We start from the raw sequence: 13,133 nt of genomic DNA, 5'->3' as shown, positions 1-13,133 counted from the left end.
CCTAAGAATACTGGCAGTGAGTTTAAAAGTTTTTTCAGAAAATGGCTGCATCTGAGTTCTACAAATGCTGTTTTGAATGTACCAAACAGAAATAAAACTCCTTCACACAGGTCTTCCTGAGGATTTTGTGAAGCACTTTGAAAATACTCAACAGTACCTTTGTTGACACCATAGAATAATAACAAAAGGTTCTTCAACCCATCGTGCCTGTGCCAGCTTTTTGAAAGGGCCAACCAATTAGTACTACTTTCCTGCTGCTTCCACATAACCCTGCATTTATTCATTTCCCCTGGAAAGTTATTATTGAAACTGCTTCCACCAGCCTTCCTGACTGTGCATTCCACATCATAGCAATTTGCTGTATGAATAAATTCTAATGTTGACTTTGGTGCTTTGGCCAATCAACTCAAATTTGTCCCCTCTGGTTACTGAGCATTCTGCAACTGGGAGTTGCAGAATGATCAGTAACCAGAGGGGACAAAAATCTTTCAATATTTTGAACACCTTTATCAATTCTCCCCTTACCCTTCTCTGCTAAGGGGGGCAACACCAGGTTTCTCCAGTCTCTTCAGGAGTCATTTACCCATCCGTTTCATCCATTCTAGTAAATCTCTACTGAGCCCTCCAAAAAGCCTCGACATATTCCTGAAGTGGTGTGCTCTGAAATGGTAACGATATTCCAGCTGGGGCCCAACTAATGTTTTAGAAAGGTTTAGAGTAATTTTTTGTACTCTGTGCACAGGCGGATTTACAATTTTGGGGGCCCCGTGCTCTCCCTCTTTGCAGGGCCCTTGCATCAAGGGATTAAGGGTTATGGTGTTCGGACCGGAAAGTGGAGCTGAGTCCACAAAAGATCAGTCATGATCTAATTGAATGGCGGAGCAGGCTCGAGGGGCCGGATGGCCTACTCCTGCTCCTAGTTCTTATGTTCTTATTGTTCTTATCACATCCCTGGGGGTTGAGTCACCCCTGTAACTGTCCCCTCGACAACCGAGGCTTGGTGAGCTAGTTGTGGCTGGTTGTCTGGTCTCTCACCCTCGCTGGTCTGGATGCTGTCCAGCTCACTCACTCTCAGCCCTGGCCTTTGGGTCTGGTGGAGTCACCCCACTGGCTGCTGCTCCCCGAAAATTTTTGCCGGGTCTTTACACCTTCCAACTGCTCATCTCCTGGCTCTCGCTGTGGTGGCCAAGCCTCAGCGACCTCGGGTATGCACCTGGCTGGCTGCTGGCTTTATCTGGTCTGCCCGCTGTTCTTTGTTTGGTTTGTCCACCCTCCTGAACCCTGGCCTGGAGGTCGAGAGTCTCCCCGCTGCTCCCCTCGATGTTGGCCAGCGCCTCCTCCTCATCTCGCTGAAGGCTTCACAGGCTTGCATCATGATATTAGGTTGGCGACCTCACTTTCGCCTCAGGCTGCACCCTGGGTTAGAAGTCAGAAACCTGGCTGCTGCTTCACTCAATGAAAGCTCAGAAACTTCACACCAATTCTGGAGATCCATGTGAACTGCTCAAAGTCTCCACCACCTCTCAACATCTGGTAAACGGTTTTGCTTCTCTAAAGGGGAGTCCACCAATCAGAGCCCAATGTTGTTCTATATTTCCTGCTGATAGGCTCAAAGGCAAATTCAGAGCTACCAAGCTGATTGTTGCTCCCAAGCCATAGTCACCTCTCAGTATGCACCCCTTAAAGGTAGTCATACAGATTAATAAGGTTGCAAAGAAAACAAAGTCCTGGGACTCACTTCCAAAGGGATAGAATTGAAAAGCACATAAAGTTTAGGAAAAAACAGCAATGAGGAGAGAGTGCAGAGCACAGAGTAGGAACAGCTCTGCAGGGAGATTGTTGCAGGAGTAGTCTAGCACAAACACCCCAGCGTTTTCAGAATTGTGATAAAGTTTCATACCGCTGGTGTTAGGTTGACTGGGCTGTAATTACCCGATTTTTCTCTCCTGCCTTTTATGAACAAGGGTGTACACCATATGCAATCCTCCAGTCCTCGAGCACCACTCTAACATCCAGTAACGTTTAGAAGATTGTGGCCAAAGCCTGCATAATTTACACCTTTACTTCACTCAGCAACCTGAGACGCATCTCCCATCTGGACCGGGTGACCTCTCCACTTTGGAGGCTCTGACATTGGCAGAATTCTCTTCCAGTCAGCCTGGATTTCTTTGATAAAGGAAATAATGTTGTCTAATCCAATGATTTCTGGGGGGGGGAGGGAATCACCTTGCTTATTAGGACTGTATGCACAGATTTCAGGAGGGGAATTTTGTGTACATTAGAAACAGCAGTTATGCTGAGTAAGGATATCATATAACTAATTTTCAAGATATGGACTTCAGGAAATGTAGATATTTTGAAAATTAATTTTAAAAAGCAGTCAAAATGCTGCCCGAGGTGGCTGTCAAGGGTCAGGTAACATTTTGTGATTTCCATTAGACAAAGCATTAACTCCTGTCTGAACTTGGTTCTGGAAAGTTCTTAAAATGAAAACAAATGTGGGTGGAATGCCCTCCCTTGAATAGATATTCAGAATGCAAAACCGTTTGTGGATTTACACCACCTATTGACTGGGTATTTATTTACTCAAAACCAGGTCCAACTTTCCAAGTTCGCAGTTAACAGAGTCTATAAATCATTAACACAAGAGGGACCATTCCTCACAGCCAGGAGAACTGAACTCTGCTAAACAATCAGTCAACTCGGGCAGTTGTTTTCATCTGTAAACATTTGCCTCTACTGAAACTCAGCCATCAACTCATCTGGAAATCTAGTAACTTCCAACTTCCATTCATCTCCAAAGATCCATGAGAGAGAACCCATCCAGGTCTGCACGTTGTGCACTTAAAAAAAAACTTAATTTTGTCCATGCTTTGTTTCCAGTATACTGTTAATATTCTATGATGTGGAGATGCCGGCGTTGGATTGGGGTGAGCACAGTACGAAGTCTTACAACACCAGGTTAAAGTCCAACAGGTTTGTTTCGATGTCACTAGCTTTCGGAGCGCTGCTCCTTCCTCAGGTGAATGAAGAGGTATGTTCCAGAAACATATTGTAGCGCACAAAGACTCCGTGAGATGAATAGAGTGAAGTCGATGAGGCTTTATTAAGCATGTCTGTTCCCCCGCAGCTCGATAGTAAACTGGCCTGCGGGGGAAGACTCCGGCTTCTTATACTCCGCCTTCAGGGCGGAGCTAGAGGTCAACGGCCAACCAGGACCCGGGATCTGACAGCCAATGACATTAGGGCTTCCAGTCCCACATGACCCCCAATACATACTACCACACATATATATATATATATATAGACAAATTCAAAGATGCCAAACAATGCTTGGAATGCGACCATTAGCAGGTGATTAAATCCTTACAGATCCAGAGATGGGGTAACCCCAGGTTAAAGAGATGTGAATTGTGTCAAGCCAGGACAGTTGGTAGGATTTTGCAGGCCAGATGGTGGGGGATGAATGTAATGCGACATGAATCCCAGGTCCCGGTTGAGGCCGCACTCATGTGTGCGGAACTTGGCTATAAGTTTCTGCTCGGCGATTCTGCGTTGTCGCGGGTCCTGAAGGCCGCCTTGGAGAACGCTTACCCGGAGATCAGAGGCTGAATGCCCTTGACTGCTGAAGTGTTCCCCGACTGGAAGGGAACATTCCTGCCTGGTGATTGTTGCGCGATGTCCGTTCATTCGTTGTCGCAGCGTCTGCATGGTCTCGCCAATGTACCACGCTTCGGGACATCCTTTCCTGCAACGTATGAGGTAGACAACGTTGGCCGAGTCGTACGAGTATGTACCGCGTACCTGGTGGGTGGTGTTCTCACGTGTAATAGTGGTATCCATGTCGATGATCTGGCACGTCTTGCAGAGATTGCCATGGCAGGGTTGTGTGGTGTCGTGGTCACTGTTCTGAAGACTGGGTAGTTTGCTGCAAACAATGGTTCGTTTGAGGTTGCGCGGTTGTTTGAAGGCAAGTAGTGGGGGTGTGGGGATGACCTTGGCAAGATGTTCATCGTCATCAATGACGTGTTGAAGGCTGTGAAGAAGATGACGTAGTTTCTCCGCTCCGGGGAAGTACTGGACGACGAAGGGTATTCTGTCGATTGTGTCCCATGTTTGTCTTCTGAGGAGGTCGGTCCGGTTTTTCGCTGTGGCGCGTTGGAACTGTCTATCGATGAGTCGAGTGCCATATCCCGTTCGTACAAGGGCATCTTTCAACGTCTGTAGATGTCTGTTACGCTCCTCCTCGTCTGAGCAGATCCTGTGTATACGGAGAGCTTGTCCATAGGGGATGGCTTCTTTAATGTGTTTAGGGTGGAAGCTGGAGAAGTCGAGCATCGTGAGGTTATCCGTGGGTTTGCGGTAAAGCGAAGTGCTGAGGTGACCGTCCTTGATGGAGACGAGTGTGTCCAAGAATGCAACAGATTTTGGAGAGTAGTCCATGGTGAGTCTGATGGTTGGATGGAACTTATTAATGTCATTGTGTAGTCGTTTCAGTGATTCTTCGCCGTGGGTCCAAAGGAAAAAAATGTCATCGATGTATCTGGTGTATCGGATTGTAAAGCATTTGCAATTCACCTCCAGCGGGAGAACAAAGCCTCTCAAACAGAGAATCCCGCCCCATATACTTGGTCCCTTCATTCAAGCTATTGATATTGACTGTAAATAGCCACGGATCCAGAACTGATCATCGTGACACTCCACTAGTTGAAGCTTGCCAACCTGAAAACAACCCAATCATCCCTACTCTCTGCTTCATGTCATTTAAACAATCCTCTATCCATGCAAATATATTACCTTCAACACTTAGTTTTAATAACCTTTGATGTGGCACCTTGTCAAATGACTTTTGGAAATCCAAGTACACCCTACAGGCTCTGTTTAGAAACATTATTTGTTACTTCCTCAAAGGACTCTAATAAATAAGTCAAAACACTATTTCCCTGGGGAAAGCACGGTGGCGCAGTGGTTAGCACGGCTGCCTCATGGTGCCGAGGTCCCAGTTTCAATCCCAGCCCTGGGTTACTGTCGTGTGTACTTTGCACCATTCTCCCCATATTTGCATGGGTTTCGCCCCCACAACCCAAACATGTGCAGTGTAGGTGGATTGGCCACACTAAATTGCCCTTTAATTGGAAAAATGAATTGGGTACACTAAATTTTTAAAAACCCACTATTTCCCTTTCACAAAACTATGTTGCCTATGCCTCATTGCATTAAGATTTTCCAAGTACCCTGCTTCACTTCCTTAACAACAGATTCCAGCATTTTCCCAATAACAGACATTCGGCTAAGTGACGTGTAGTTTATGTCTTTCTGTCCCCTCCTTTCTTGATTAAAGGTGTACTTTCCAATCTGACGGGACCCTTACAGAATCGAATGAACTTTCGAAAATTACAACCAATGCATCTAGTATCTCAGCAGCCAGACCCCACGATGTAGGCCATCAGGTCCTATGGACATCTGGGGCGAATTTCTCCGGAAACGGCGCGATGTCCACCGACTGGCGCCCAAAACAGCGCAAATCAGACGGGCATCGCGCCGCCCCAAAGGTGCGGAATGCTCCGCACCTTTGGGAGCCGAGCCCCAACATTGAGGAGCTAGGCCGGGGCCGGACGAATTTCCGCCCCGCCAGCTGGCGGAAAAGGCCTTTGGTGCCCCGCCAGCTGGCGCGGAAATGACATCTCTGGGCGGCGCATGCGCGGGAGCGTCAGCGGCCGCTGACAGCATTCCCGCGCATGCGCAGCGGAGGGAGTCTCTTCCGCCTCCGCCATGGTGGAGACCGTGGCGGAGGCGGAAAGGAAAGAGTGCCCCCACGGCACAGGCCCGCCTGCGGATCGGTGGGCCCCGATCGCGGGCCAGGCCACCATGGGGGCACCCCCCGGGGCCAGATCGCTCCGCGACCCCCCCAGGATCCCAGAGCCCGCCCACGCCACCTTGTCCCGCCGGTAAGGTAGGTGATTTAATTTTCGCCGGCGGGACAGGCATTTTAGCGGCGGGACTTCGGCCCATCCGGGCCGGAGAATCGAGCTGTGGGGCCCGCCAACCGGCGAGGCGCGATTCCCACCCCCGCCGAATATCCGGTGCCGGAGACTTCGGCAACCGGCGGGGGCGGGATTCACGCCAGCCTCCGGCGATTCTCCGACCCGGCGGGGGGTCGGAGAATTTCGCCCCAGGTCCTATGGACTAGTCAACCTTTAATTCGTATCGATTTTTGTATCTGAAGCCCATCATTCCTGGAACCATTCTCGTAAATATTTTCTGCACGCTCTCCAATGCCTTCTCATCCTTCCTAAGGCATGGTGCCGAGAATTGGACACAGTCCTCCAGTTAAGTAGAACCAGTATAAATTCACCATAATCTCCTTGCTTTTGTACTTTATGCCTCTCTTTATGCAGTCCAGGATGAAACCAGACCATAAGGCATAGGAGCAGAAGTAGGCTCTTCATCCCATCAATTCTGCTCTGCCATTCAAGATCATGACTGATCTGATATGATAATCCTCACAACCTTATCCCCACAACCCTTGATTCCCTTACAATTTAAAAATGTCTATATAATTCAGTTGAAGATCCTATATGCCTCATTACTTTCTAAACTTGGTCGACCATCTTCAATGATTTGTGTACACGTACCTGCACATCACCCAACTCTCACCACAGAGGTCCCTTATTGTCACCACCCCATTTAGGATTGTATCCTTTATTTTATCATGTCTTCCAGAATGCATCACCCCTCTGTCCATGCAATCAGAAAATGGCATAGCATAGAAGGTGGTCATTTGGCTCATTGTGTCCATGCTGCACTCTGCAGGAACATCTCATCCCACTACCCCGCCTTTTCCCAGTAGCCCTGCAATTATTTGCTTTTCCAAATCTCTTTTGAATGCTTCGATTGAATCTGTCTCCCCCAACTTCTCAGGCAGTGCATTCTAGATCCGAACCACTCGCTGCATAAAAAGAGCTTTTCATCACGTTGTCATGTGCTTTTTCCAAAAACCTTAGGTTGGCTTACTCTAGTTCTCAATCCTTACGTCAATGGGAAGTTTCTCCCTATCTTTTCTGTCCAGGTTGCTTATGATTTTGAACACTTCCATAAAATCTCTTCTCAACGTTCACTGACAGCATCCTGTGAAGTAAAGGTGCCTCATACATGGCTCCCTAGTAAAGTCAAGTGCTCCCTTATGGAGATATAACCACTTGCAGTGCCCACCTTCTCTTCTCTCTTAGATAGTCCTGCTTTCTTCTTTGCCGCTGTATAGTGCCCTCCAGACCCCAAGGCAGCACCATGACACCATCCATACCTGCAGTGAAATTGTCAGGCAGCCCACAGTGTAACACTATCAAAACAATCTTTTCAGAAACTGTGAAATGTCCTCGGTCATACACACACACCAAATGAATCCCAGAATCTAAACGACAAATTGACATAACAAACCAGCAACTAAGTTGTAGGTTCCGCATGATGCCTTTAAATAATATGGGGCGGGATTTCCCGATCACCCCGCCGCATGTTTTTCAGTGGCGCAGGCAGCCCGTCAGCGGGAACTACCGGTCCTGCCGTTACCAACTGCTCATTGTCTGCACCCCTCGTCGCCGGGAAACCCGTGCGCCGGTGTGGGACTGGAATTTCCCACCACCATGAACAGCCGGTAAATCCCGGCCAAGGGGTCTGCCAAGTTGGTTAGTTTTAGGTACTGCTGGGTAGGTGCAACAAATTAAGAGTCAAGTGCTGGGGAATATCAAAATCTAGAACATTCAGGTGCCCAATTTAAATCAATTATTCATTTTTATGCCTTGCACAGAAGGCCACCAAAGTAGACTAATCCAGGTGGTTTGCTTCTGACTGGAAAAGCATGCATGCGTCCTGCCTACCATATTGGATGCTTGTGAGACTGTTAACACTCATAAAGGAGGTGCTATGCAAATTAAATGTCTTTGCGAGTCTTTTGGTAAAATTACATATTTCCCTACGGGGTTGATACCATTGTTTCCAGCCCCTGGACAGTCTACAAGGAGCAAACGTTTCTGCAACTTTAAAGATACACCGTGTAAACAATTTCTAATGGGCATGTTCCACAGAATCCTTACTGCCAATATAATGTCCTCCAAGATGATTGATGGATAATTATTTTATAACCTACTTCTCCAGATAAAACATATTTTAGTTTGCAGCTGTTTAAAACTGTTATAACCACTGAAAGGGTGTAAACAAAATGAAAATAACCAATACATGAGAGGCAGAAATGTAATATTTGTAGCTGAACACTTCAAATTGAGTAATATAAAATCAAAAAACAAAGGCTACAATATCATAAATTAACGTATGTTGAGATACATTTTTTTGAACAGGTAGAAAGGGGTTAGCACAATTCGACACTGTCTCCAAGAGGTTAATGCAGCTATAACAAAAATATACCTTTGCATTTATTAGTTGTCTTGTCCAGAATGGCCTTTGTCGATACTATTTTGCCATACCTATAAGAAAAAAGAAAATTAAGCACCTTAAAAGGATTGACTGATGCATATCACATAAAATCCCTTGAAGAGGCTGTAAATCTGCCAAGAGGTCATGATTTATTTCTCACTGTTGTAGATAAACACCACTTTTAACTATTCTGCAGTATTTAGATCTGAAATACCACCAGTACTCGTAGTAAGAAGACTAATACAATTGAGTAGCTAAATGGGGCATAATTATTTGTGCCCATCCTTTCCCTACCACCACCCTTCACCAACACCATCATACAATATTTGAATGTACTCGTGGTGTACTACTTTGCTGCAACTGCAGAAAAAGATGCAAGTTGTGTCACAATAAGAAACATGTTGGTAATCAGCATCACCATTAATTTCACCAGCCTCTGCAGCAGAGACAATCTATGTTTATACAACAAACTACATTTATACAATGCCCTTAATATGATAAAACACATCAAGATACTACACCCAGCAATGTATTCAGACAAGAATAGACACCAAGCTCATGCAGGAGCAAAGAAAGGCAATTTGATAAAAGGTGGAAGTCAGTGATCTCTGTTATGAAGAGAATAAGGTGTTGAATACTCAACTCGGGGTCAACTAGGATGCTGAAGTTGAAAATAGCTTAGTTTAACCAAAGAGGTGGCTGGGGAGAGGCATAGAATCAGTGGTAAGGGAATGGAATTTGTGTTGGGGGCAAAAACTAATGATTTGTCTTCCCAATGTTTAATTGGAGGAAATAGATATCAGGATGAGATGGTGGCATACTGGTAATATCACTGGGATAATAATCCAGAGGTCCAGCTAATGCTCTGGGGACTTGGGCTCACATCACACCACAGCATTTGATGGAATTTAAATTCAATGAAGAAATCGGGAATATAAAGCTAGTCTCAGGAAAGGCGACAATGACAACCATAACTGATGGTTGTAAAAACCCATCTGGTTTACTAATGGAAGGAAATTTGCCATCCTTACATGGTCTGGCCTACATGTGACTCCAGACCCACAACAATGCAGTTGACTCTTAACTGCCAGGGATGGGCAACAAAACAACCCCTACATCCCATGGAAGAATAAAGAAAAAGGCAGAGCACAGAGTTAGTTGAAGCAGGATGTCGGCAGATGGACATCTTTTGATTATGTTGCAAACAGTAGTGTATTGATGAGGATTAACGGTAAAGTCACCATAGTCCCAGACCATAGACCATAGATGATCTTTGGGGGGGGGGGGGTAGAATGGTGTCAAATACTGTGTCAGAAGGAGAAGAGATAGTTTACCACAATCACACTGGAGTCATGTGAGCTGTTGCAGTGCTGTGGCAGGTATCGGATTGAAGAGAGTCAAACACAGAGCTCGATGGGCCGAATGGCCTCCTTCTGCACTGTATGTTCTATGTAATCTAAGCTGTGAGAAAAATGAGCATGGATTTGGAGGCAAAAATATTCTCAAGGACTTGAGAGGAAAATGACAGTTGGAAAAGTGGTGGTAATTTGAAAGGAGAATGTGGTCAAGGATGGGTTTTCTGAGGAGGGAGATGATGACAGCAGATCAGAAAAGTAGAGAAACAGTACCTATAGAGAATAATAATGTCAGACAGCATGGGCGCCATGAAGAGAAGTCAGCAGTTGAAAAACAACCATGCTGACAGAAAACATAACTCAAGAGGGAAACTCCCAGTTTGAACTTATTGCAAAGCAAAATTAATAGAGGCAAAATAAGCCACAAATAAAATAGTAATAACTGGATAAGCTCAGAGATCTTGGAGGATTGTAAGGCACAAGGAGTACAGAAACAGGAAGGGGTGAGGTCACGGAGGGACTTGAATACAAGGACGAAAATTTTAAAACTCAAAATGTGGTTGGACTGGGAGTCAATGAATGCAAGGCTGATGGCTGTTCAGAACTTGGGTGTTTGTTCAGATTTGAGTAGCAGAGGTTTGGATGAGCACAAGTTTAGGGTGGGTGCAAGGTGGCAGACTAACCAGTGTAAGAGCCCTTCCTGTTTATTTCCTTTGCTCCCGTTTCTTTTACGGTATTTTATTATTTTGGTCTGTGGACCCATAATCGGAATGTACCTTCAAGCAGAAGGTTCAAGGTTGAAGCATCCTGATTGTCGGGACACTTGTGTTCCCAGGTTTTTTATTTAGCCAGACTCCTTGGCACTGAGTGGATCTTGGGAACCAGGTTTGGAGGGAGTTGAATCGATTGCTTGGCCAGGGACAGTGTTCTGCCTGACAACAGTCCATGATTAGTTCCTGTGTGATGCTTTCTGAGAGAACTGGACAGAAGCATTTAGACCTTGGAAGTGAAAGGAATGCTCTCTCTCCAGCTTGCTGAAGCAAAAGAACTGCTTTATTATTCTAAAAGCAGTGAGTACGCAGTATATCGTTTGCTGTTTGATGATGCTGAGTCTGCAGAGAAGATAAGACACCTTGTCAGAGAAAACCTTCTCAAGCCTAGAAGGAAGAAGTATCAAAATGAAAGAGGCAGAGAGACAGACAGAGAGACAGACATACAGAGAGACAGACATACAGAGAGACAGACAGACAGAGAGACAGACAGACAGAGAGACAGAGAGACAGACAGACAGAGAGACAGACAGAGAGATAGGCAGACAGAGAGACAGACAGAAAGAGAGACAGACAGACAGAGATGCAGACAGAGAGACAGACAGAGAGACAGACAGATAGAAGGAAGTTAGGAAGGAGGACTTGTAGAGGGGTATTAGATAGTAAGTTACATTTTCTGTCCATTTAATCCCTATGTTGTTCTTAATACTGTACAAAGGTTACTTGTGTCAAAATTACAAACATGGGGCGAGATTCTCCGACCCCCCGCCGGGTCGGAGAATCGCCGGGGGCTGGCGTGAATCCCGCCCCCGCCGGTTGCCGAATTCTCCACCACCGGATATTCGGCGGGGGCGGGAATCGCACCGCGCCGGTTGGCGGGCCCCTCCCCGCGATTCTCCGGCCCGGATGGGCCGAAGTACCGCCGCTAAAATGCCTGTCCCGCCGGCGTAAATTAAACCACCTACCTTACTGGCGGGACAAGGCGGCACGGGTGGGCTCCGGGGTCCTGGGGGGGGCGCGGGGCGATCTGGCCCCGGGGAGTGCTCCCACGGTGGCCTGGCCCGTGATCGGGGCCCACCAATCCGCGGGTGGGCCTGTGCCATGGGGGCACTCTTTCCCTTCCGCCTTCGCCACGGTCTCCACCATGGCGGAGGCGGAAGAGACTCCCTCCACTGCGCATGCGCGGGAATGCCGTCAGCGGCCGCTGACGCTCCCGCACATGCGCCGCCCGGAGATGTCATTTCCGCGCCAGCTGGCGGGGCACCAAAGGCCTTTTCCGCCACCTGGCGGGGCGGAAATTCGTCCGGCGCAGGCCTAGCCCCTTATGGTTGGAGCTCGGCTCCCAAAGATGCGGAGCATTCCGCACCTTTGGGGCGGCGCAATGCCCGACTGATTTGCGCCATTTTGGGCGCCAGTCGGCGGACATCGCGCCGATACCGGAGAATTTCGCCCATGGTGACTGCAATTTATTGGGCTCAACCAAGGACCTTGGATATTTTAAATAAAATCTCATTTCACTACTGATCAAGTGAGGCTGGAATTGACTGTGTACTAGCCCAGGGTGTCATGACACCAGAAAAGTATTGGAATATGTCAAATCTAGTGGTAACAAAGGCATGGATGAGGGTTCCAGCAACAGATAAGCTAAGACGGGCATACTCAACTTTCCTTGTTACTTTGAACTGATTTACTGACCCTAAAATGAATTGTTTCAGATACAATGGGGGCGATGTTGAGCCTGCACAAGACATCTGTGGAATTGGCGGTACGAGCAGGAAATCCCACAAGAATCAGGTAGTGCGAGAGAGATTGGGTTTCCAGATTTACTCCGTCCCTTGCCAGCAAAGTAATGAAGGGAGTGAATCTCATTTTAATATTTTGCATCAATTTCCATGTTATTAGTGGGCCCCTCCCCACAAGATTCCCCCCTCACTAAATATTCACATCTCGCTGACATGATGGAATGCTAGGGGGTGAAATGCTGGCGAGGATTGTCGGAAGTGAGGGGAGAACCCCAGATACCTCTGTGATGGGGGCTGGGGGCTGTTAGGCTGCAGTGATGATTGGGGTGCCCTTTCAAGGTGGAGCCTTAATCTCTGCAGAGCAGTTGCTGGCTCTAGGAGGCTTCGCCCTGCTAGAGTGACAGTGTAAACCACGCCTACTCATTTCTTATCTCTGTAAGAGGCTCACTAACTGGCAGCAAGCTGGTCTGTGCAACTGGAGAGTTACATGCCAGTTTCCAATCTGAGTCTGACACATTGCCAAATCTTGAGATTCCGCCCATAGTCTTATTATCAAAGAACAAAGAACAGTATAGCACAGGTACAGTCCCTTCGGCCCTCCAAGCCTGTGCCAATCATATGATGCCCGTCTAAACTAAAACTTTCTGCACTTTTGGGGTCCATCACCCTCCATTCTCTTCTTATTCATGTATTTGTCAAGAAGGCTCTTAAATGTCACTCTCACACTTGCTTCCACCAAATCCCCCAGCAGCACGTTACAGGCACCCACCATCCTCTGTGTAAAAACGTCCTCGCACATCTCCTCTAAAACTTGCCCCTCACACCTTAAACCTATGTCC

The 13,133-nt window shown here is 47.1% G+C and overlaps 1 protein-coding gene across 9 annotated transcripts in view; it reads right to left on the bottom strand.

Moving 5' to 3' along the window:
- LOC140389850 (RNA-binding motif, single-stranded-interacting protein 1-like) overlaps positions 1 to 13,133 on the bottom strand; it is a 433,449-nt gene that overhangs the window by 190,806 nt on the left and 229,510 nt on the right. For all 9 annotated transcript variants that reach the window (XM_072474452.1, XM_072474427.1, XM_072474477.1 and 6 more), the window contains exon 3: positions 8,419 to 8,477. In XM_072474452.1, coding sequence (XP_072330553.1) covers positions 8,419 to 8,477 — 59 coding nt within the window. The remainder of the gene's footprint in view (positions 1 to 8,418; positions 8,478 to 13,133) is intronic.

Source organism: Scyliorhinus torazame, chromosome 2 (genome assembly GCF_047496885.1).
Source record: "Scyliorhinus torazame isolate Kashiwa2021f chromosome 2, sScyTor2.1, whole genome shotgun sequence".
In the NCBI taxonomy this organism is placed as follows: domain Eukaryota; kingdom Metazoa; phylum Chordata; class Chondrichthyes; order Carcharhiniformes; family Scyliorhinidae; genus Scyliorhinus; species Scyliorhinus torazame.
The sequence above is the reverse complement of the archived record's forward strand: the minus strand, read 5'-3'. Positions and strand labels throughout refer to the sequence as shown.